At 38.0% G+C, this 23,757-nt stretch overlaps 1 protein-coding gene across 1 annotated transcript in view; it reads left to right on the top strand.

Annotated features, from left to right (window-relative positions):
* Window positions 1-1,110: 1,110 nt before the first annotated feature.
* The window catches only part of LOC128377032 (filamin-A-interacting protein 1), a 53,880-nt gene continuing 31,233 nt past the window's right edge, over window positions 1,111-23,757 (top strand). Inside the window, 2 exon segments of the mRNA XM_053336911.1 lie at window positions 1,111-1,124; window positions 22,782-23,057. Coding sequence (XP_053192886.1) covers window positions 22,788-23,057 — 270 coding nt within the window. The 5' untranslated portion in view covers window positions 1,111-1,124; window positions 22,782-22,787.

The raw sequence follows: 23,757 nt of genomic DNA, 5'->3' as shown, positions 1-23,757 counted from the left end.
ATTAATCAAGCTGCCAACTATTACATTAGTCATCAACTATTCTGATCACTGTTTTGTTCCAGCTCCAGCTTCTCAAATGTGAATATTTTCTAGTTTTCTTTGGTCTTCTATTAAAGTAAACTCAATACTTTTGGGTTATGGACATTTGAAGACATTTGAAGATGTCACATTGGTCTTTGGGAAACAGTGATTGACATTTTTCAGATTCAGATTCATCAATAATGAAAATAATAATTAAATACAGCCTTGTTCTGATCCAAAATTACACATCTGTAACCATTCTGCTATTAAAATAACAGATTTAGAGGATTATGAAGTCTTTGTGGAAGTATGTTATGATCTTTCCCCCCCTCTAAAATCTAACGTGACATGTAATTTTGGCATCTCTTGTAGATCTAAAAGTGAAGGTTTGTGGTTTTGAAACACAAAACGACACTACAGTCAAAAGCCAAACCCGACGTAAAACTATCACACAACTAATGCCAACCTCATTAAACCAACACAAACTTCACCAGGCAGGGCCGAGCTGAGCTGAGCTGAGCCGAGCTGAGCCGAGCCCCTGGCTGTGAGCAGCAGCGGCAGCAGCAGCAGCAGCAGGAGGAGGAGGAAGAGGAGGAGGAGGAGGAGGAGGAGGAGGAGGAGAAGGAGGAGTGGTCAGGCTGCTGGACGGACTGATAGTTCAGCTGTTGGGGGTTTGGAAAAGCCTCAGTCAGTTCAGCTGCTAACACAGACTGAGAGCACAGGTTATATATAGAGCAGACTCTCACTCCTGTCCAGGAACAAACAGGCTGAAGGAGAAGCTGAACATCTTGTGGCGGAAAAAAGAAGAAGAGCAGATTTTTATTTTATTAAAGCTCAAATACTCAGATTGTTCTCATCTCTCTCCCTTTTCTTATATTGTAGAGTTTATAGACTGAAGTGAAGAAGATAAAAGAAGCTTCCTCACACCGCTCAGTTAAAAGAGAGAAGAAGAAAAAGAAGAAGTGTAGGAGGAAAGTTAAAGGAAAGAATATATTTAAAGAGATAAACTGATACATGTCGAGCTGCCAGTGAGCTTATCGAAGAGGAACTGGAGTCATTTTGGGACTGAACAGCTGCGACACCTTGGAAGTGCTCAACGACAGGTAGGAAACATATGATGTCATCACGAACAGGTGTCTATTAAAACTTCACTTGTTAGCGTTGAAGAAGATTTGGATGTTTTCTGGTGGAAGGGGGAAAAAAACATAATTTTTGATCATGTATACAGAGTGTAATAACCAAATATTGTATTTATCATCTATAAATTATCAGAAAAAAGGAAATTTAACAACAAATAACTCAAAATTCTACTAAATTAAATGAATATTGGCGAGTAAATGCTTATTATATATTGTAATACCAAACAAAATTACTTTATTATTTAACAAAGAAGTGATTTGTCAGTTTATTTGGAGTTTATTACACAATTTAAACATAAGAAATATCAAATTTCATCACGACAGCTTCAGAAACGTGCAGATTTTATTGTTTTTTTTAAATTGTTTATTTTATTTTATTTTAATACCGTTGTTACTTGAAGACTTTTGGGGGTTTTGGACTATATTCAAACTGCATCATGTTGAGATGTTAAGCCTGGCAGACATTAAACTATATTTTTGACATTTTAAAGACAAATTGATTAAAGTCATCAAAGTATATTAAATATTATTTCATGATTAAATGACGATGAATAGTTGAAATTTGCAATTGCATGAAGATATTGAAAACTGTATTTGTAGATATTTGGTACTTTGTGATTCAACTTCAGGTAAAGTTTTGTTAACAGTACTTAATAAATAAATACATACTTATATATAATACACCATATTTCACTTAATATAAACCGAAATTACATGGATTTTTAGATAACAAAAAAAGAGGTTCTAAGGTAAAATCTAATTTCACCGACTCATTTCAGTTTATATTGTGCATGCATTAAGCATATAGTTAAATACATTTGTGCTTAAAGGATCAGTGTATAAGATTTACGACCACTGAAGATTCTCCTACATGCTTCAATGGGAGGAGTGAGGGGGTTGTAATCTGCAGCTTCACCACTAGATGTCACTAAATCCCACAACTGATCCCTTTTTAATTGGGTGACAACTCATTAAGAGCTTATTACGTGGATTTCTATTCACCTGTTTTTGTTTGTGTTTTCAATTTATGCATGAAAACATGAGTGGAAACACTGAAAACAAAGAAATGTCTTGTTTTTAATGCTTGGCTGAGGTTTAAAAGTGGATGTAGTGATCAAAGTGAAATGTCAACAGTGGATAAATGACAGTTAGTCCGGCCCTTTTTGTCATTGTAATCACCGATAAATTCATTTCCTGTTAAAACAAAAACGTTCAAAAAATATATTTTAAATTCTGATCCCATGTAAAGTTTACTGATTTGGCCCAAAATCACACATTTGTCTTAAAGAGATTTACAATCTGTATGACATTACATCCTCTCTCCTTAGACCCTCGATCCAAATAAAAGACAAATACTCCTAAAAACCTTTAACGGAAAAAAGGGAGAAACAGAGGATGACACAGATGTCATATAAAGAGCAGATAGAATAAATCATAGAAAATGACATAATGGAGAGTTAAATTGAGTCCATAATACGTAATAGGATCATATAAAGGGTAAGTGTGATTCTGAGTTTCTGGAAGGAGCGTATACCCACTAAACCATGTTGAGTGTCTGTCTGTGTTCAGACTGACTCATGAATAGATCGGCTGTGCAGCCACACAGTGAATCAGTGAGTTATGACTCCCTTCATTCACAGCCCACTAAATGCTTGTTTCAGGAAGCCATACATTAGACGGCATTACTTTAATAGATCTTTTTCTTCTCTGGGGGACGAGCTGCTCTTACTGATAGCTGCACAGAGATGATGCAACACACAAAGTATGGGTAGCTATAGGAGTGGAAGAATGATAATGTCAGTCCACCATTTTACTCCAGAGTGAAATATCTCAACTTTTGGGTGAATTGGCATGAAGTTTGGTGAGGACATTTATGGTCCACAGAGGATAAACCCCACTAAGTTTGGTTATCCTCTCAGTTTCACTCTAGTGCCACCATGAGACTGACATCTTTGGTTTTGAGTGAACTATCTGAACAACTATTGGATGGATTGGTGTGACGTTTGGTGCACACATTCATGTCCCTATTATGATTAATAGTAACAACTTTCGTAACCCCCTGACTTTTCCTATTGGCCCATCATTTTGAATTTTATTTTTTTTTAATTTCCAGTTTTTTAGTTTATGAATACCTGCAAAATCATTCTGTCCTTCGTTGATTCACTTTTCCTTATATAGTAGACACTCAATAGTTTAGAATAGCAGAAAAATCAAGATTTCAGACACTCATTAAGCATTACCATTTAACACCACCACACTGTCAACTGTAGACTCATACAGCATAACTCTTTCACATCTTTAAAATTGTGTAATCGTAGCAGAAAGTAGGAGTCAGTCCACCATTTTAGTCTAGACTGAAATATCTCAACTTTTGGGTGCAATTGGCATGAAATTTGGTGCAGAGATTCATGTCCCTATTATGATTAATAGTAACAACTTTGGTGATCCCCTGACTTTTCCTATTGGCCCATCATCAGGTTAAAGTTTGAATTTTTTACAGTTTTTTAGTTTATGAATACCTGCAAAATCATTGTCCTCCACTAATTCACTTTTCCCTATATAGCAGACAATCTATAGTTTAATATAACAGCAAAATCAAGATTTCAGACTCTAACTGAGCGTTAGCATTTAACATCACTACACTGTCAACTGTAGACTCATACAGCATAACTTTAACATCTATAAAATTGTATAATCATAGCAGAAAGTACTGTGCATGTGCATGGACACTGCCTTTTCCATTTCAATATTTAATGTTTTAGAGACAAATATAGAGATAAAATATACACATTTCTTGCAGGTTACCACTTTTTAACTCAATGGCACAGTTCTCTGCTGTGATCTTTCAATGACAGGTCTCTCTCCTTTTTAAATGTGGAAAAGTTGCCCCATTTGATCTATGTGAAAGCCAAACAATAAACAGAGGGGCTCTTTGGCTCGACCTTCTCTGTGTTATTGTACCCAGCGTGCTTTGCCCTGCCCAGATCTCCCGGGACATTTCCTGTCCATTAATAGCTTTTCTTTCCACTGTTTTCATTGCAGGTTATTTTAGAAACCTACCGAAAGGCTTTTTCATTGTTAACATCAAGGCAACTCAAATCAAGACTGTAAAAAGGGTAATTTTAACTGAATATTTAGGATCTTCTTTTTATTTCAAGATAGAAACTGAATATTATCATTTGAAGTTGATCTCCCCCCAAAAATCTGGGTGTTAGACGTCACCTCTGGCTCCTTGTCTGTCAGCAGGATATCTTAAGCTAAAGTTTATCAACGCGTTTCCAGATTTGGTGGACAGGGAACCACTGATTGGGTTTTGGTGATGATCCAGATCTAGGATTTCTACCAGTTGTTCTTAATCCTTTTGGGATGTCGAACAGGTCAAGAACATATAATTTAATGTTGTGTTAATAGAAATTATGTGTTTGGCTGTAACAGAAGGTGATGAATTAATGCTTTTGGGTGGTGATGTTTGTTTTTTTGGTCATTTAACTGTGTTCATATCTCATGATGATCCCCAGACAATTGCTCCCCATCCTTTGGTAACCCCCTAAATTTTGTCCAACGTCACCATCGGGTCAAACTTTCCACTGAGGGCCATCACAAGGTATTTTAAAAACTAATGGCCTGGGGTCTGTTCCCAGAAGCGGGATGACTAACTTATCTGGACAACTTTCCAGAATCAAAGCCAACCCAGGTCTTTTTAAAAGTCCATTTTTCAGATTTTAGAGTTTTCAAGTCCAAGATCAACTTTATTTGTCATTTATGCAGAATAACACGTAATCTGTACAAATGAAATGCTTAAAATGAGGCTTAGTATAGTACCACAGGCCAAAGTAATTACAATTATACAATCAGATAATATTAATGATATAACCAATAAGTAAACAAAAACCAAATAAAAGTATAGGGAAGGTTTACAGGTTTACACAGCAAAAGCTATCCAGGATTTATCCAGGATTTTGAGAATCATTGACAAAAATTAAGAGAAACATGGGGAAATCTTTGGTCGTCAGTCCAAAACAATGTCTTTGATCCCACTGGACCCTAAAGACGAAGCACTCACATGATTAAGAATAACATACTCCAATTTAAGACATGGTACAAATACCAAAACACATTTTTAAAAAGAGGGAAAAATGGGCTTAAGTGCCACCATCAAAGTAGACCATAGATGGATTGAAATGATATTATCTGTGGATAATTAATGTTCCCTGGAGGACTATTCACAATAAACCAGCTGCACCAGCAAGACAACATTCCTACTTGACCATGAAAGATAGAAAAGAGATTTACTGCATTGATACTCAGTTTGCAGTTTTCTCTCTCATGACATAGAAATTAAAGAAAAAACCTGAATACATGTGGAGGAATGTACCAAATCCAGATGGTTCCAGACAGACCATTGGTGTACTTTGAATGGTTTGTGGAGTATGACAATGACTAAGACCTTTGCCAGATCTCTAAACCAACCAACATGCAAGACAGTGTTTTCCACCTTCAACATCAAAACACAAAACAAGAAAATATGCGTCTGAACATTGGTGTTCATCCCAGTATAGAGCTCAGAGACTTGGAGAATCTATGAGGAGAAGCACTGAAGACGTTCTGGAGGCGCTTGGTGGAACAATACCTCAATGACATACGTAATGTTGGGTTTTACTTTCATTCGTCATCAATCTGGAAAGTTTTGTCATTTGCTGCTGATATCACTCGCTGAGAGAGAAGAGTACCATTCAGGGAACCCTAAAGAAGTAATCGCACTCAATAAACAGAAAGTACCAAAAAAGATTAAGACCCTCATCTCTACTTCACCACCTCCACTGTCAAGAGTTTTTATGTAATGGTTTGCCTTGAAATCGGCTGCTTCATGACATAACAGTGCCACTGTGTCTTCCAGCGGCAGCCCAAGGCCAACTGATAAGACGGGAACCATGAGATCATTCTGCTAATTCAGCTCAGTAATCTGTCAGGGATGCTAACGGGGGCGACTTTCGGCAGAGTCTGCCCTCTTGTTTGGTTTCATAACAGCAACTGATGTTCCCATGACAGCATAACAGGGGCCAGAGAGGAGGAGTGGGTTTGTTTGGGTACAGTTTCCCTTTCCAGGAGGGTACATTAAACAACTGATAAAATCATGATGGATTGCACTGGGAAAAAATGTGATTTTGGGGGATCTTTAAATTAAAGCTCTTTGTTGTTGCAGGTTCACAGCTCCTCACTGAGCGCCCCGACAAGTTTAAGATGTGTTGGAGAAATGAAAAGGCGGGGTGTCGCTATGCTGCTTTTCTGAATCTAAAATATCTGAATTTCTGTCACCCAAGGAGGCCGCTGCAAACTTGCTGCCAATTTGTCCGAGTGCCGAAACTTAAATAAACCCCTGCAGCCTAGAAAGCATCTTACCCATCTATAGGCATGCTATTATGCTTACTTTGGCTTGTTAGCATGCTAATGTGCAGCTACTGTGGCTCCAGATCAGCTGAGTGTGCCTAGGAACTACATTCATATTGGACAATGCAGGAAGTAGAGTGAGGTGGAAATAAGCAGGTTCGGAGGTTGGCTGTGTAGCATGATCAACAATGTAATGCTCACCCTTTTATAACTATAACCACAACCGTTCTCTAATGTTAACCATACTTTGTTTGCCATGTGCATATTGTTACACTTGTGAGCAGCTCTTAAAACAATACTCACATGCAAAATATATACTGGACGAATTTCATTGGAGGATGGATCCAACTGACTTAGGTGATCTTGTGACTTTTCCTTATAGTTTTGAGTGAAATGTCTCAAAAACTATGAAATGGATTGCTTGAACTCTTGACTTTTCTTCTTGCGCTTTCATCTGACCAAATGTTCCATGTCCAATACTCTATTTTATGATCAATTCTTATTGGACCTCATCTGTATTTTGTGTTAAGTGCTGATTAGCAAATGTTAGCATGCTACCACGCTAAACTAAGACCGTGGTAAAAAACAAACTACAACATGCATTTAGTTCAAAGAACCACTGGTATGGTTGTAAATTCTTAGTCTTTGTACCATTTTGTCAGATTTAAACTCAGCTTTAATTAGAACACAAAACTTTCTCACCAACATAAAAAGCTTCATGCTTCCTCAATCAATTTCAATGTCTTTACTTGCATGTTAAACCTCTCCCCTGAGGCCTTTGAGAGTCTTCTCTGAGGCCACTTATGGGACAGTCAGAATCTATTCGCCTCTCGTGAGTCATTTCTCAACTCAGTTGACAGGCATAATTGCTGGTGGGCTAACCACCAACCACTTAAGATTCATCAGTAGCTAAATGGCTTGTAAAAATGTTAAATGACGCAAAATGAGCAGTGACCATACCCTCTTTCACCCTCGTGATACTCTGCTCCCCTCTCTTTACCCCCCCGCCACCCCTCTCCTCTCAGAGTTTATGAGGGAAGTGACCTCATGCTCATTCCATTTGAAAGGCATGTGAGACTTGGCTGCTGGTCGGCTGCATGTTGGGAGTGATGTCAGCTTTCTGGACTGGTCACCGCTGATTAGAGCTCTTGCACAAACCGCTGGGAGGATAAAAACCTGCCTTGTCTCAGCCCATGAATTCCCCCCGATGACTGACGTGGTCTGGGAATATAATGTAATTTGGACTATTAAAGCTTCCCTGAGCAAAGATTTTCATACTGGTTGCAACAGACAACAGCGTCCCAATGCATTTAAGGCGTCATAATGGGACATTGGCTCTTTGTTAAGGAAATAACAAATCAAATCTAACCGTGAAGACATTTTGTTAAATAGAAACAAAGACGTTCTTCATTCAGACAAAACTTAACTGCTCCCAAATGTGTATATATACACTGATAGACATCTTAATTGAGGCTGCAGTGTAAGTAGCTGCAGATTTAAGTGTCAGATACTATAAATGTAATATTTAACGACGTCCTTCCACACTAGAGCATCCCAGGTCATTTTTCAAAACTTTCCACTCAACCCTAAACCTCCTAAAAGTCACATTTATACACTGCTAAATGGTTTCTTATGAAATTACCTTTTGGAGGAAACACAGTGCAGAAAGCGGTATATTAAATTAGGGAAAGATAAACACCTTTTAACCTTTTAAAGTACTAGAGTACTGAGCTGACTAAACACAAAGATAAATGTTAAACATGCTGTAGTTGATATGAGCTCATGCTTTAAGGAAGACAAATTGAATATATTTGGCAGACTTTGTAGATATATTCTTTAAATATTTACTTATTTTTGTTCAAATATAAAAGTAATAGCATATAAATTCTGGTTGGACTTTGGTCCTTAAACTGTTCAGGTAATTTCTGAAAATCTCTCCATTAACACTGAAACAGAAAACAAAGTTGTTGAATCTTTTTTTTCTGTCTCTTCCTGCTGAAGAAAAAGATGAAGGAGGGACACAAATGACATATGATTATTTACTCTATGTGTCCATGTGTATTTGAGTTTAATGACCAAACTGAACTAAACTGAACTAAAACATCAAACAGCAAAACCTTTCAACAGCAGATATTTCCAGCAGGTTAAACTTTCACTTTGTAATTAACACCAAACAGCTATAAAATTGGTAATCAGTGCTCATCATTTTCACCTGTTGATCAATGTTATCTCTGCTCTGCTGTCAATCAAATCACTGTGTTTATACTTGCAACATAATTGATTGCAGTGAAGAAATAAAATAGTTAGCCAGCCTCTCTGAGAATTGATGGACTGCCATGAAACATTGACGATCCCTTAAATGTATTTTCACTTTGTGTTTTCAGGCAAATAAACTGTTATTATTAAACAATGATTTGATTGCATGAGAAATACCATCTGCACCAAAGCAGTTATTCCTTAGACAGTAGATCCAATTACTAAACTTACAAAATCATCTGCAGCTTACACTGAACAATCACAACAGCTGTATTGTGATTGGCTGTATTAATAAGACCAAAGGCACTCTACTGTGGCTCTATTTTACTAAAGGAAAAATGCTTGTAGCACTTGGTCATGTTCAGCTATGAAAGATCAGGATCGCAAATGACTTCTCTTCTTCTTTTCGGCAGAGATGTAGATCACTCTGAAATAACTCCAAACCTTTGACCTGTTTTTCACGCTTGGTCTTGCATTAAACTGGACTGCTTCTATGTTTCTATGTTTTCTATTTATATCGCGGTCTGTTCGGGACCCTGCAGCTCACTCATCTGTGGAACTTTAAGACCTTCATGCAGGTAATGATGGCAGGGTCGTTGCAGTCGAATGGCAGAGGTTGTCTGCAACATGATACTGCAGATAGAGCTGAATCTCATATCATTTAAAGTGTTTTGCCATTGCGTAAACTTTACTGCTGCTGTTTTACTCCGTCTCCTTTCAGCTGTCAAAAACTAGTGCTTTAACTTTGTGGTTTAGACACACTATGGAGTTGAAGCTTCAAAAAAAATTAATAAAAATGTCATAATTACAACAAATTTGGTAAAGCTAAAACACGCTTACATATCATATTAACATACCAAATATGATGCAATTTCCTGTTGATATACATACACCCAAAATAAGCCGGGACTAATTTAGCTTTAGCAATTTAGCCTGAATATTTCAAGCATATTAACTACAATGCAGCATTTCAGTAAGATTATTCTTTGTGTTTAGACTCTGCAGCAATTTAGTATTTTAACAATTTAGTACAAGACAAAAAAGAAATTGTTAACAAAGGCAGAATTTGTCCACCAATTTGGTCAGTTAGCTCAACATCTGCTGGATGGATTGCTATGAAATTTGGTATAGATATCCATGGATCCTGAGAGGGTTAATCCACCACTACCACTGAAAGTTTTCACTTATTCAGTTAAATATCTCCATATCTACGTCATGCATACTCAATAGGCGTACTCTGGACCAACTAACAATTTAATTCAAACCATCTCCTTAATATAAATATGTACGTCATGACAGTTTCTTCCTAAAAGTGATGCTAAAACATCTCAATTGCCCCCTGGTGGCTGGCTGCAGTATAGGTCATAAATCTCGCCCCCTCCATGTTAGCAGATGGGACATGAACCAAACTAAAAAAATTAGTATATGTCAAATAAATGTTTTTTCATAGATGGTTTCAGTCATTTTATGTCGTTCTTATCACCCTGATGCTTGCCCAAGTGCTCTTTTTTCTGATAAGTTTATTCTTAATCAGTTATTTGAAGATATAAAAAGTGGGCGGGATATCATGATTGACAACTGTGACAGCTGCTCTAAAACCTCCATCAAGCGTTAGTATGGCTGAGGGGGCGTGTCCTGTAAGCCGTCATCCCGCCACCTGACTCGACTGCACAGACTCTGGCTCCAAATGACGTCACACAAGCAAGATGGCCGCTCCCAGAAAAGGAGTTTTTTTGGCTTCACTTTTGTATAGTGGCATAAAAATGGAGATGGGTTGTTCATATTCATATACAGTCAGTGATCCAGACTGGGAACAAGATTTAACCTAACCTGACCTGGACCTTTTGTGACTGACACATCACTATTACATCATCTCAGCTGCTCGCTAGTCACCATGGTTAGCAAGGTTGTGGTGGAGTGTAGGAGTTTTGTAAAGTAAATATATTGGTCAAAACTAGCAGATACAAAAACAGAAAGGACGACAGTGGACTGGGAAATATGTGTTCACTTTTCCCGAGGGAAGTACTAAATTGTTTGGGGAACAAAACTGTCTTTAAAAATATGAAGACCAGAACCATAAAACTGGAACAGTCGAGATATGAAGCAGAACATCAAATAAATTCAACAGTGAATACAGTGAAGAAATCATTAATGAACACTTAAACCAATGTCTCCATCTGTCCAATGCATCCTTTTATGCTTGAATTTAAAGACTTGGCTACACAGCAAATGTCTCACATCTCACATTAACCCTTAAACAGGCAATGTGCACCAGGATGAACATACATACAGTATATATACATTTTTTATACATATATACACAATACCTTAATAGGGGCAATGTTTCCTAGTGGAGTTACAACTCATAAAATATACAAAATATTTTTAAAATTATTTGTGGAAATGTGCACTTTTTAGGTGCAAATGACTAGTAACATCAAAATAAATAAAAAAAGAATAATTTTCGCACTGCTGGCTGTTTAAGGGTTAATACAGAAATTGGTGATTCTCAGACTTTTTATCTTGTGCCATTATCTAAACTTTTAATTTGTCCAGCACTTTTGGGTTTACAACTGAATACCTCTAAAAATAATGGCATTCCCTTTGTATTCAGTGATAATTAGAAAGTAGTGGCTTTCTGTGATACTGACTAAACCTGAATGAGTATCTTAGGCTTGTTCCAAACTCCGAGTGCAGCTGAGGACATAGTCACCTTCGGCTCTTAAAGGTGAGCTTCTGATAAGAAATGTGAGATGAACTCGTTAAACAGTTATATTGAAGATGTTCAGCCTCCCGTCTGGATATAGAAACAGTACTTAAAATGACACGTGCCGACTGACGAGTGTCGATTATGATCCTTCTATTTCGGATGTCGCTATGACGTGCTAAAGATGGTAATGTGAGCCTGTAGTGACATTCAAGCACCGACTATAAGTGTCACTATTTCAAGCATGGGTGCTTGATAGAGTGATATTGGTCAAGCACCGTACAGTACATAGCAGCCTGAAATGTCGAGTGGTTTTCCATGTATTCATAAAAGCTTTTAATGACACACTGATGCAACAAAACTCCACTGGTTTCTTCAGTTACACTTTGACTTCCAAGGATCGTAATGTGTTTTGGGGGGGTGTTTGGATTGCCATATATTTCTCAGTGCAGGTATATAAGTGCAAAGTGGACGCATATTTAAACATTTAATGTGTTTACTGACCTCATTGGGCCTCTAAACTGCTCGTAACCTTTCGATCTCTCCCTTACTGGATCAAAAAGGTTGTCTGGGACTCTGATGGCTCTTGTTGGATGTATGTAAGGAGTAGCTCCGTAGCTTTCCCCCTTGATTGAATCACTACCCTTGTAAAGTCAAAAATGTCCAGAATAGGAGTATGCAGGCACATCCAAACCGAAGTAGGCAGGTGTTGAACTTAAAGTGAGCAGAACTATATTCATACTGTATGTTAGAGGGCATTGCACTGTTTCTGAGTCTGATGAAAAGCAGAACTGTGTCCCTTATTCACTCTTTCACTACTCCGCTACTAAATACTCAATAGTCTGCAGCATTTCAAGATTTTGGACAATCGTAGCGTACATTGCTTTTTTCTTGCAGTATATTTACACACTTGGCATTCGGACACTCAATTAAATTTCCAATATGCACCAGATAATAAATAGGGGTTGATTTCGGACCCAACCCAGATGTTCTCGAAACATCACTTTGGTGCAAAGAAAGTGGAAAATGGAGTCCAGCAGTTTATTTTTTGTTTGTTTGATGGTCATGTATCTTTGCAAAACCCTACTAGAAATGAGGTTCATAAATGACTAAACTGCAACAGTAAATATGTTTTGCTAGAGATGGTTGGCTGATTTATGTTTTCTCTCAGCATATTGAGAACATTTCAATTAATGTATTTGTCAAGTTGCAAAGCTCCACTTGTTCTGGTGCTTTCGGTTGTATCATATAGACATCAAATAGATACTGTCATCATGGTTTACTTTATACATTTTCTATATTATTTTGGATTGATGCAGAATTAAGATTTATCGTTAATATGCCATGAAGTTTACGACTTGCAGCGCTTACATTATTGTTTATGTGTTAAGTCTTGTCTCCTTGCCACAGGGTTTATTTTAATCCCTGCTGCTGTTGTTTTATGGGGGAAAGTTGTGTAAAAGTAGCAAGTGGTGAACCGAGGGTGTCTGATATAAATCCTGAAGGAGTCATGTTGCTTTGTTTACTGTCTTCTTGCTTTGTCGGCGTTGGTCAAAGAATATTTATTTGAGTGGCTTTATTACTCACAGCTCAGAGTGACAGGAGGACACTAGACCCAGGATTAAAATAATAATCCTCCAATCTACACATAAACCAGATAATCCGTTACAGTAAATCTAATTTCCCTGTTGTGAATATACTGAAACTGTGACCCTTTAAAAGACATTTTGACCTGCACATGAACCTGATGGCTCATGAGTCGTGCGGCTTTTCCACTTCAGTGCAGCTTTACATCATGTGATGTGGCTAATAATCACAGAGATGACTGCTGTTGGAACGCTGCTCTTTCACTGGGAAACCACCTTATTCATCCACTGGCAGGAGCAGTAGTTACCTCCCAGATTTCTCTCACCACTCTCAATCTTTTACAAGCTCAGATGCGCAGAAATAGACCTCCAAACAGTCGGTGGCCCAATGCCAGCTGAGCTCATGGAGGAGGCAAAGTTTTGGCTGGTGGCTGGTGGAGGTTTCCCATTAAAACTAGCTCTCCTTACTGAGATGTGGTAGCTATTTGGATAATTGCTGCCCTGGTCAGCCATGACATGATGTTGTGTGTACTTTCAACAACAAAAGGAATCCAAAGAACCTTACGTCAGGCGTAAAAAGGCATAAAAGGCAAGTTTATAAGAGAAACACGGGGGATTCTGTGAGCTAAAAGATGAAAAAAAAGAGCACTAAAACTGAGCTGAAGTGTGCAGAAAGGAGTTGAAGTGTATGTGCTGAACTAAGGGTGAATCATTCATTGGGTCTAAGTATAATTAAGTAGTCTAACAATAACTGTAAACACTTAAATGAAGTGTACCAAAAGGAGGTACCAGCTGAAATGATCTGAATGATCTGGAGAAGTCAGTTGATTCCTTGTGGTCATTAGGACGGAGCCAGGTGGTTGGTAGGGCTTTTGTAATGGTTGCTATGGCCTTTCTATGTGATTGCAATAGAGAGCTTAAGTCCATTAGCTTCTACTAACTCAATGCAATCTCTCATTTAGCATTTCTCTCATTTGTCTTTCTTGTAGAGTTGTCAAAAAATGAAATGCTGGTAGCAATATTTGATTTTATTTTTTTGCTGTATTGATTCTCCTGCAGATCTGAGTATTGAGGACTTCAGACCAGTGAAGTATAAAGTGAGAGACATCTAGTCAATAATCAAATGTATGAATTAATCAGTATGAAAGGTCTTAGGGGGATCTTTCAGGTCAAAAACAGTGTGGAAATCATGACCACAATTCAACCAAAAATTGAACTGTGGATTAATGACAGAGTACAGTCTGTATGTATACTATGCCTGCAAACAATCTCCTTCCTCTGAGGACTTTGTATCTAAACTCTAAACATCCTGAAATCCCTCCTGCAGAGCAGATGACTGACTGCATTACTTTCCCCCTCATGGTGAGTTACAACGACAGCCTGGACCTCTTCAAACCTCCTCACAAAGCTGCTCGTTCCCTTATATAGTCATATTTCAAACTACAAGTCTAAATCATATTGCACTTGAAAAACACAAAGTTTCAAGAAATACAAAGTTGACTTGGTGGATTTGGACAGCTGCCATCTCCTGCAAAGCAGACCTTAGGGAGCTCTGTGCAGTTGCTTTAAAGTCATGCTGTGTCACGCATCGTATTTAACCCAACACACATTACATTTTAAAGAGAAATATTGTACTTTCTACTCCACTGCATTTATTTGACATCTTTCGTCATTTTTCAGATGAATATTTGACCCAATGGATAATATAACAAGCTTCTAAAACACAACACATTGTTAACAATGAAACCAGTAGTTTCCAACCCTTTTGTCTTTTGACGTCTTACAAAAAGCAGTGTGTAGTCTGGCTCAGATTTCAGATGTCTGAGTTGTTAACAGCTCCATCAAATAGTGATTTTTCCCTCTAAACTTCTCACATGGTTTCATTTCAATAAATGTTCAAATGATCCAATATTTCAGCAAAAATCAAAGTTTAGAGAAAAAGTCCAAAAACTGTCTTTCTTCTTTCCTCTCCCATTAATCATCTCACCAGCCCTCACACTTATCTGCTGACCCTTTGGAGGGGCCCCACCCCTAGGTTGGGAACCATTAGACTAAACTAGCTGATTGTAAAGTAGTGTAAACTAGCTCCACCTCCAGCAGCTACAACAGTAACATGCTACATCTAAATACTTCTTCCACCACTCAGATCACCAATGTTAACATGTTCTTGTACAATAAACTGAGTTAATTATGTCATAGTTTCTCTTTATCATGAAAAAGGAATGACAGCAATTGTGTTATGATGGTGTCTATTACATACAGAAAACAATTACTGACCCCAGAGGCCGGAAATGCTTGTGTGATCTACATTAACCACGTGTTTCATTATAATATGAGCTTAAAATAGAAATACAAACCAACAGATATACGGTATGTACTGTATGTGACCTCTGCTTAGGTAACAACTGCTGAGACGTTTTAAGCTCGTCCGATAAACAGGCAGTGGCTGTTTATTTACAACAAGCAGTGTTACGGTGGAGTTTAAGAGCTGCAGCTGTGAAGTAAAATGGAGGTTCAGGCATCCGTGGGATTGCTGATGGCTTATAAAGTGATAGCCCTGGAGTTCCCCCTTGTTGGAGTCTGGACCCAAGTGGGAAGACCCTAAAAATACTCCTTTTAAAATCTCACCAAACAAACAGCTGCGATTGCTGCACAGCATCCAGCTCATAAACAGAGGTGAAGTACGGCCATTAGTTACATTTACACGGTTGTAGTTTACGCAGAACATGATGTCGGATGTCTTTTTCAGTCAGACGTCAGCACGAACCTTTTCGACATCGGATCAAATAAACTCACTACTGAGCCACATTTAGTTTAATTTGGTAATACATGATAATAATAGCAAAGTATAACGCTAAGTGTCAGTAGCACTGTTAGCATATTAAGTAATAAGTCACGTTCACACCATGTTGTACAGACCATTATGAAAAATTGTGGAAAAACCAGTTCAAGATATCTTCTAAGTTATCAAAGATATCACACATTTCTAACAGTTTTGACATTTCCCATTAGCTGTGCTCTGCAAATCACTAACAATTTACAATATGCTACACAATAGAAATAGCTTAGTACATAATATATAGGGGTATTGGGGTAACTATATTGAATAATGCATGAAAGGTCCCAAGGAGTTTTCATGTTTCATTAACTTTTAGTAGGCTATTAGCACTAGCATTGCATAGCTACGGCCACGTTAGCATAACATTACTATGTTTGCATGTAACAAAAAATGCTTCTAAGTTGTCAAAGATATTACACATTTCTAACAGATTTGATATTTCCCATTAGCTGTGCCCTGCAAAACTTAGTACATAGTATATAGATCAAGAATCAAGGCTAGAAATGGGGTAACTATCTTGGAATAACGCATGAAAGGCCCCAAGGAGTTTTCATGTATTAGCACTAGCATTGCATAGCTACGACCACGTTAGCATAACATTAACAAAACATGCTAACAGTGTTATGTAAATGTGTTACACGAGCATTATTTCTGGCATTAGATAACACAACTTTTACATACAATGCCATGCTAATGCTAATAATATCTTAATGCTAATATGAAGAGAAATGTTGGATGATTTTGACCTGTTGGTGTCGCTAAATGAAGTCAAATGGTTGCGAAAGTCATTATTAGTCATTAATCTTCTGGGGTTCATGAATATCTGCAGATACAGAAGCAAAAATCACATCAATCAATTCACAGATCAAAGTGTTTGATTGACAAACTGAACAACGGACTTACTCTAGAGTTACACTGTTAGCATGTCAACAATGAACTATATTAAGCTTTTTCTATTTAAATTGATGAAACAGCATCATGTCTGGGTTCCCTTTAAGAAAGTAAAAAACAGTTTCGACAATTTTCGACTAACGTGCTCCGCCAGGCATTTCATCAGACATTTACTTTGGAGACAATTCTGGGTCGGACCTTTGACCTTCTTATTATAGGATTATCTTTCTAACCACTCGAACCACCCTGTTGCCAACATACCTCCTCTTCCACTTATCCACCGTAGTTCTCGTGTGTCGACCATGGCCTACAGCTGTCTGAGATTTTACCCGGGCTGAAAAGTAAATCAGAGAGACCAGTTTAACCTCATCACGTCTCCATAAATATCTCTCCCCAGGGAGGACGAAAGATGCAGTATACAATTTATTTGGTGGGTTATATTTTGGGTTTATTTACATTTGTTCCATAGGAGTTTGACATGTAGATGGAGACCACAAAGCCATCATGACATGAAGGCCTCTTTGACTGCGGTGGTTGCCAGCATCACAATGTACACAAATATTTTAAAGCCTCAAAATACATGTAAGACCTGCAGTTAGCCTTTATAAACTTACAGCTCTTATGTCATCAGTTTAGACAGAAGACTCTATGTTATGATTATGGGTCAGTTACTGTATATATAATATGCAGTGAATGAGGACACCTGAGCATAATATGAAGCTTCAAATGAGTCAAATCAAGTCTTCTATGTTTCAACGTTACAGTCTTTTTAGTACCAAAGTCTTTTTTGTTACTATACTTCCACCACAGCTCAACAGGGAAACTCAAAGAGGGAATTTGATGCTAAAAAGACTGTAAATGTGTCAGATATCCACTTAATATGACTAACTCAGACTGCTGGAGCCTCATATAAGCTTCACATCTACTTTTAAATGACTGTTTGGAAACACTGTGGATTTTGTCCTCCATCACTTCCACTGAAAGTACATTTGAAGGATATCTTTTGTGGATAATGTAAATGCAATAGGTTTTGACAAAGGAGAAGAATGGTTGGAGTAAAAAAGGACAATAGCTCTGCTTATGCTGCATCGATTTTCATCCTTTTTGTTAATGTTGATAGATAGATAGATAGATAGATAAGTATAAATATAGGTAGATAGGTAGATAGATAGATAGATAGATAGATAGATAGATAGATAGATAGATAGATAGATAGATAGATAGATAGATAGATAAGTAGAAAGATAGATAAGTAGAAAGATAGATAAATAGATAGATAGATAGGTAGGTAGATAGATAAGTATATAGATAGATAGATAGATAGAGAGATAGATAGAGAGATAGATAGATAGATAGATAGATAGATAGATAGATACTGTAGATAGATAAGTATAAATATAGATAGGTAGGTAGGTAGGTAGGTAGGTAGATAGATAGATAGATAGATAAGTATAAAGATAGATAGATAGATGGATAGATAGATAGATAGATAGATAGATAGATAGATAAGTATCAAGATAGATAGATAGATAGAGATAGATAGAGATAGATAGATAGATAGATAGATAGATAGATAGATAGATAGATAGATAAGTATAAAGATAGATAGATGATAGATAGATAGATGGATAGATAGATAGATAGATAGATAGTGGTGATTTTCTTCGGTATTTCTATTCCCATATTTGCCCTAACGAAGTGTCAATGATGGTGAGACCCTGAAAGTAGAATCTATCATCAGTGTTTGACTGTTTGGCATCACTCTGTAACGCTGATACACTTCACGCCGTCTGTGCTGGAGCTAATCTGTTTTCACGGATCAGTTTGCTTATCTGGGAGTAGATACGACACTGTGCTGGCATGTGGAGCATCGGTTCAATTGAGACCTGCAAACACCCTTTGATGCAACAGTTGGCAGCCTCGATGAAAACTACACGACATGTAAACAAACACAGTCTCTATTTACAGGCCTTATAGTCACTGTTTACTCTGTTTCTCAGTTGCACAATGAAGATCCAGCTCTATGGATATTTATTAAAAAGATTTGCCTCAATATAAATGTTAGATTTCAGGAGCTTTAGTATTTAAGCTTGACGTCCGTGTCATTTTTAGTTCATCTCTGTGTTGTTTTTATACTTTGTTTTTGTTGGCATAACATTGATATTATTAAAATCTTAAAACAAACATGAAAATAAACTTTAATGGGATCCATTGGATAACATAACTCTTTGCCAAATTAAACAGATTTGATGCAAAATGCTATAAAAGGAGATTGAAGGAGGAGGAGCAGCTACAATCCCTTTGAGACACGACCAGATTAACCTTGTTGTTGGCGCTCCTTCAGACCTTCTTTACAGGACACATTTTGACATATCAAAGCAGGAAAAAAAAAACAGGTGCAATTAATAACGCTGATTACTGATCTCTGAATCCCCTTTAAGTCCGTCCAAGTTCGTGACTCTGGTACTGTGCATGATGGTTCACCAGCAAAACTCAATGGAGCAAAGCCATAGTTAATGTTATCAGGTACATCTTTGCTTTGCCTGCTGTGGTCCATCAACATCTATTACACATGGTGGAACATCTGCAGCTGAAACAAATACTCCATTAGTCAACTGACAGGATATTTTGACAGCTGATTACATGTTTATGTCACTTTTAATGTAAAAATCTCCCAAATTCTCCGATATTTGCTAATTTTCCCACTTTTTCCATGATAGAAAACTCAACATCTTTGAGACTTTTGACTGTTGGCCAGACAAAACAAATACTTTGAATTTGTTAACTTGGGCTTTAGGGAACAATGATCAGCATTTTTCACAACTTGCTGACAATTTATACTCTAGATCATTAAGGATTATAATTGGCTGCAGCTTTACTGTACTGACTGGAATAATACGGCCTGTCGCTCAGTTTGATAAAAAAACAACTTTATGACCACAAATGGAGGATGGAGCGGATTTGAGATTTTGCCTTGTGGACAGTTTCCCAGTTGGTAATCCAGCCTTGATTGAGGATATCAAGACAAAATTGTTATAAGTCCAGTCCGTCAGCCGAAATGAAGACCTCAAATTAAGAACCCTATCTTTATTCAAGCGTGTCATTTTGCGTTATGTGTATCTGAGTGTTTATACAGTGAGTGAGTTAATATAAAAAGCCCTCCAGCAGCCCATCGCAGAGTGATGTTTACTGACTCGAGACACTCGGCCAGATCCTCTCAAAATTATTCTTCCTGTGAACTCAAACCTCCAGCTGCTGCCTCGGGCTTGTCTTGGCTTCAGATTTTATCCTCGGAGCTCTACCTTCCCTTCTTCCAGTTCACCGATCTGACCATCAAAATGAAGACGGTTCTGTGGTTTTGGACGTGTGGGAGATCTTGGCGGCTCCCCTGAAACAACTATTAATAACAGGCAGCAGTGACGTGGTTGCTACCACTTGGCTGCCAGGATTCTCTCTAACTGAGTCACTACCTGCTTTCATCCAGACCTCCAGACTCGGAGAACTTTGGCCTCGTTTAGATCCGATAGGCTGTAAACTGCTCCTTTCTCAGGACTCTTAAACATCAGCATGTCCAGCTGACCATTTCATCATTGTTTGTCTGTTTTGAGCTCTTCTTCTTTACAGATTTCAGCTTTTATGCATCACATCTGCAACTAAGTCCTAGAAAATGTGCTTCAGGAGGTTTTGCTTTAACTCTCTTAAACTGAAGGCTGAATTGAATCAATATTTCAATAATCATTACAACATTAACTCAATGTGCATTTCATAAAGTACAAAATCAGAGGTTTAAATGTTTCAGAGCTTTATGTAATTATTATTTTCATCACTGATCCACCAATATCTTAATTATCCTATTTTATCCTCTTCATGTCTTCTGTAAAGCACTTTGAATTTATGTGTTGTTAAAGGGTATAAATGTAGTATTTTGATTGTTGTCCTTTACATGACCTACTTAATAGTTTGATACATAAACTGGCAGATTAAATCAATGCATATATCACAATCACTTGATAACTGTTCCCATTATTACTTTTGCTTCAACATTGGACAGAATAGTCTTTAAAATTCACTTTTCTAAGAATTGATATGGTTTCAAACTCATTTTCTTCTTGTAACTCATAAGATAAATAACCAGTTTATATAAAGATCCTTTAAAATTGTGATTTAACAACTGCAAAAAACACACAAAAACCCCCAAAAATGACACACACTGCAATGAGCTACTATTGGCCAATAATTGCTCTTGATTAACACACTGTCAAAGTAATGTAGTTTTTGGGTTCAGTTTTTTTACACATGAAACTATCTGCAATGAGCTACTGTTGGCCAATATCTTCAATATCTTGGCAACACATATATTTTATGTTATAATTGCATTAATTATGATGGTTTTGATACATAAACAGAAGATTAAACCAATGCATATATCACAATCACATGATAACTGTTCCCATTATTACTTTTGCTTCAACATAGGAAACAATAATAACTTCTGACTTCACTCTTCTCAGAATCGATATGGTCGCAAACTAATTTTCTTCATGTAACTCATAAGATAAATAATCAGTTTTGATAAATTGTGTTTTAACAACTGCAAAAAAACACACAAAAAACCCCAAAAATGTACACTGACATTTACACCAATACCAATTTATCTGCAATGAGCTACTATTGGCTATTAAAATTGCATTAATCATGATGTAAACCCTGATTTCTCTTGATTAACCCTCCTGTTGTCCTTGAGTCAAGGAAGGAAGGAAAGGAAAGAAGGAAGGAAGGAGGGAGGAAGGAAGGAAGGAAGGAAGGAAAGGAAAGAAGAAAGAAGGAAGGAAAGGAAAGAAGAAAGAAGGAAGGAAAGAAGGAAGAAGGAAGGAAGAAAGGTAGGAAAGAAGGACGAAGGAAAAGAAGAGAGAAGGAGGGAGGGAGGAAAGAAGGAAGGGAGGAAGGAATAAGGAAGGAAAGGAGGGAAGGAAGGGAGGAAGGGAGGAATAAGGAAGGAAAGGAGGGAGGAAGGAAGGAAAGAAGGAAGGAAAGGAGGGGGGAAGGAGGGAAGAAAGGGGGATGGAGGAAGTACAGACGGAAGGAAGGAAGGGAGGAAAGAAGAATAAGACGGGGTCAATTTGACCCGGGAGGACGACACAAGGGTTGATATACTGTCAAAGTCATGTAGTTTTTGGGTTTAGTTTTTCTACATATGAAACTATAACACAGAAATCGTCCTCCAGTTAAAGGCCTCTAAAGAACCACGCTGGTGTTTTTGTATGTTTAAGCCCACCAACCGTTTTACATAACTGCCCGACAGTTTCCAGAGCATACCATTAGGTTTTGGATTGACTCGCGGCAGCTGCTGGTGGCGGTTAATTTCAGTAGGCGATGAAAATCATCTTGCAGAACTTGAAACTTGCTTAAGAAACAGTTGGTAATCCATCATGGTCAACATTTCTTCACCTTTAATTATCTGTCAAAACCATGTTATGATCACATGTCGGGCGATGTGCTTTCGCGGTGCATTCAAGGACACACAGATTCGAGACCGCGGGCTGCCAAACAGCACTGCATTTATAGACTATGTTGCAGGAAAATGAGGCCAAGAAGAGAAACAATGAGCAAATATTGTTCGTTGTTGGAAGGATAGTGAAAAATTTGATTGTTTTTTGCATTAAATATGTTCCTTTAAAAACTGGGAGCGCCAATAAACACACCAACAGCAAGACTTTCCAAGGCAAGGCCCCTCTTTAAAATGAAATACTATACACTGAAACATATTTGTGACAAAATAATAAGGGTGACTGAGCGTTCACTAGCTTCAGGCCTTGGCAAGTTGATTTTTATAGTGTGCTGAATAAACCCAATGGTTAGCAAGAAGGTTGAAAAGTAATATAAATGACTGACACGTGCCCTCATTTTATAGCATCTCTGTTTCGCTCATTTGTATCCATTTTGTCCTCTTATAGGAAAAAATGCGATCGAGGACCTGCACCATGGAGGGTCCAGATGACGGACAGATCCAGCCCACGAAGCCTTTCATCAAACAGGAGGAGAAGCAGGAGAACACAGAGCTGACAAAGAGGAAGATGAAGGTCCAGCGAGAGGAGAAGGACGGGAGGACGGCGGTATCAGACACACAGACACAGACACAGAAGAAACCTCAGAAACCGGCAGAGATCAGGAAGGAGCTGTCCAAGAAGGATCTGCTTCACCTGCTGGGAGTCATGGAAGGAGAAGTTCAGGTACGAAGAGAGAAATGAAGCACTCTGTTTATTTATCATCCTCTGATTAATGACGGGTCAGAGGTTTGAGAGTCCATACATCCTTTCATTAACCCTCCTGTTGTCCTCGAGTCAAGGAAGGAAGGAAAGGAGGGAGGAAGAAGGAAGGAAGGAAAGGAAGGAGGAAAGAAGGAAGACGGGAGGAAAGGACAGGAAAGGAAAGAAGGAAGGAAAGGAGGGAGAAAGGGAGGAAGGAAGAAGGAAATAAAGAAGGGAGGAAGGATGGAAGGAGGGAGGGAGAAAAGGACAGGAAAGGAAAGAAGGAAGGAAGAAAGGTAGGAAAGAAGGACAGGAAAGAAAGAGAGAAGGAGGGAGGGAGGAAAGAAGAAAGGGAGGAGGGAATAAGGAAGGAAAGGAGGGAGGTAGGAGGGAAGGAAAGAAGGAGGGAAGACAGGGGGATGGAGGAAGTACAGACGGAAGGAAGGAAGGGAGGAAAGAAGAATAATACGGGGTCAATTTGACCCGGGAGGACGACACAAGGTTTAAGTACACCAAACCTAACCCTTAAATTATAAGGATCATAAATTAGCGTGTTATTCTAGATGGGGCTACATTATTACAAATATAAATGACAGATAAACCACATGATTATATATTAAAGTAAAAAACTGGTGCTGGTAACTCTGCAGCTCTGTGTAGACGTGAGCGATGGTCGAGCGAG

The sequence above is a fragment of the Scomber japonicus genome, chromosome 17 (assembly GCF_027409825.1).
Source record: "Scomber japonicus isolate fScoJap1 chromosome 17, fScoJap1.pri, whole genome shotgun sequence".
NCBI lineage: Eukaryota > Metazoa > Chordata > Actinopteri > Scombriformes > Scombridae > Scomber > Scomber japonicus.
This window is presented reverse-complemented; position numbering and strand designations above follow the sequence as displayed.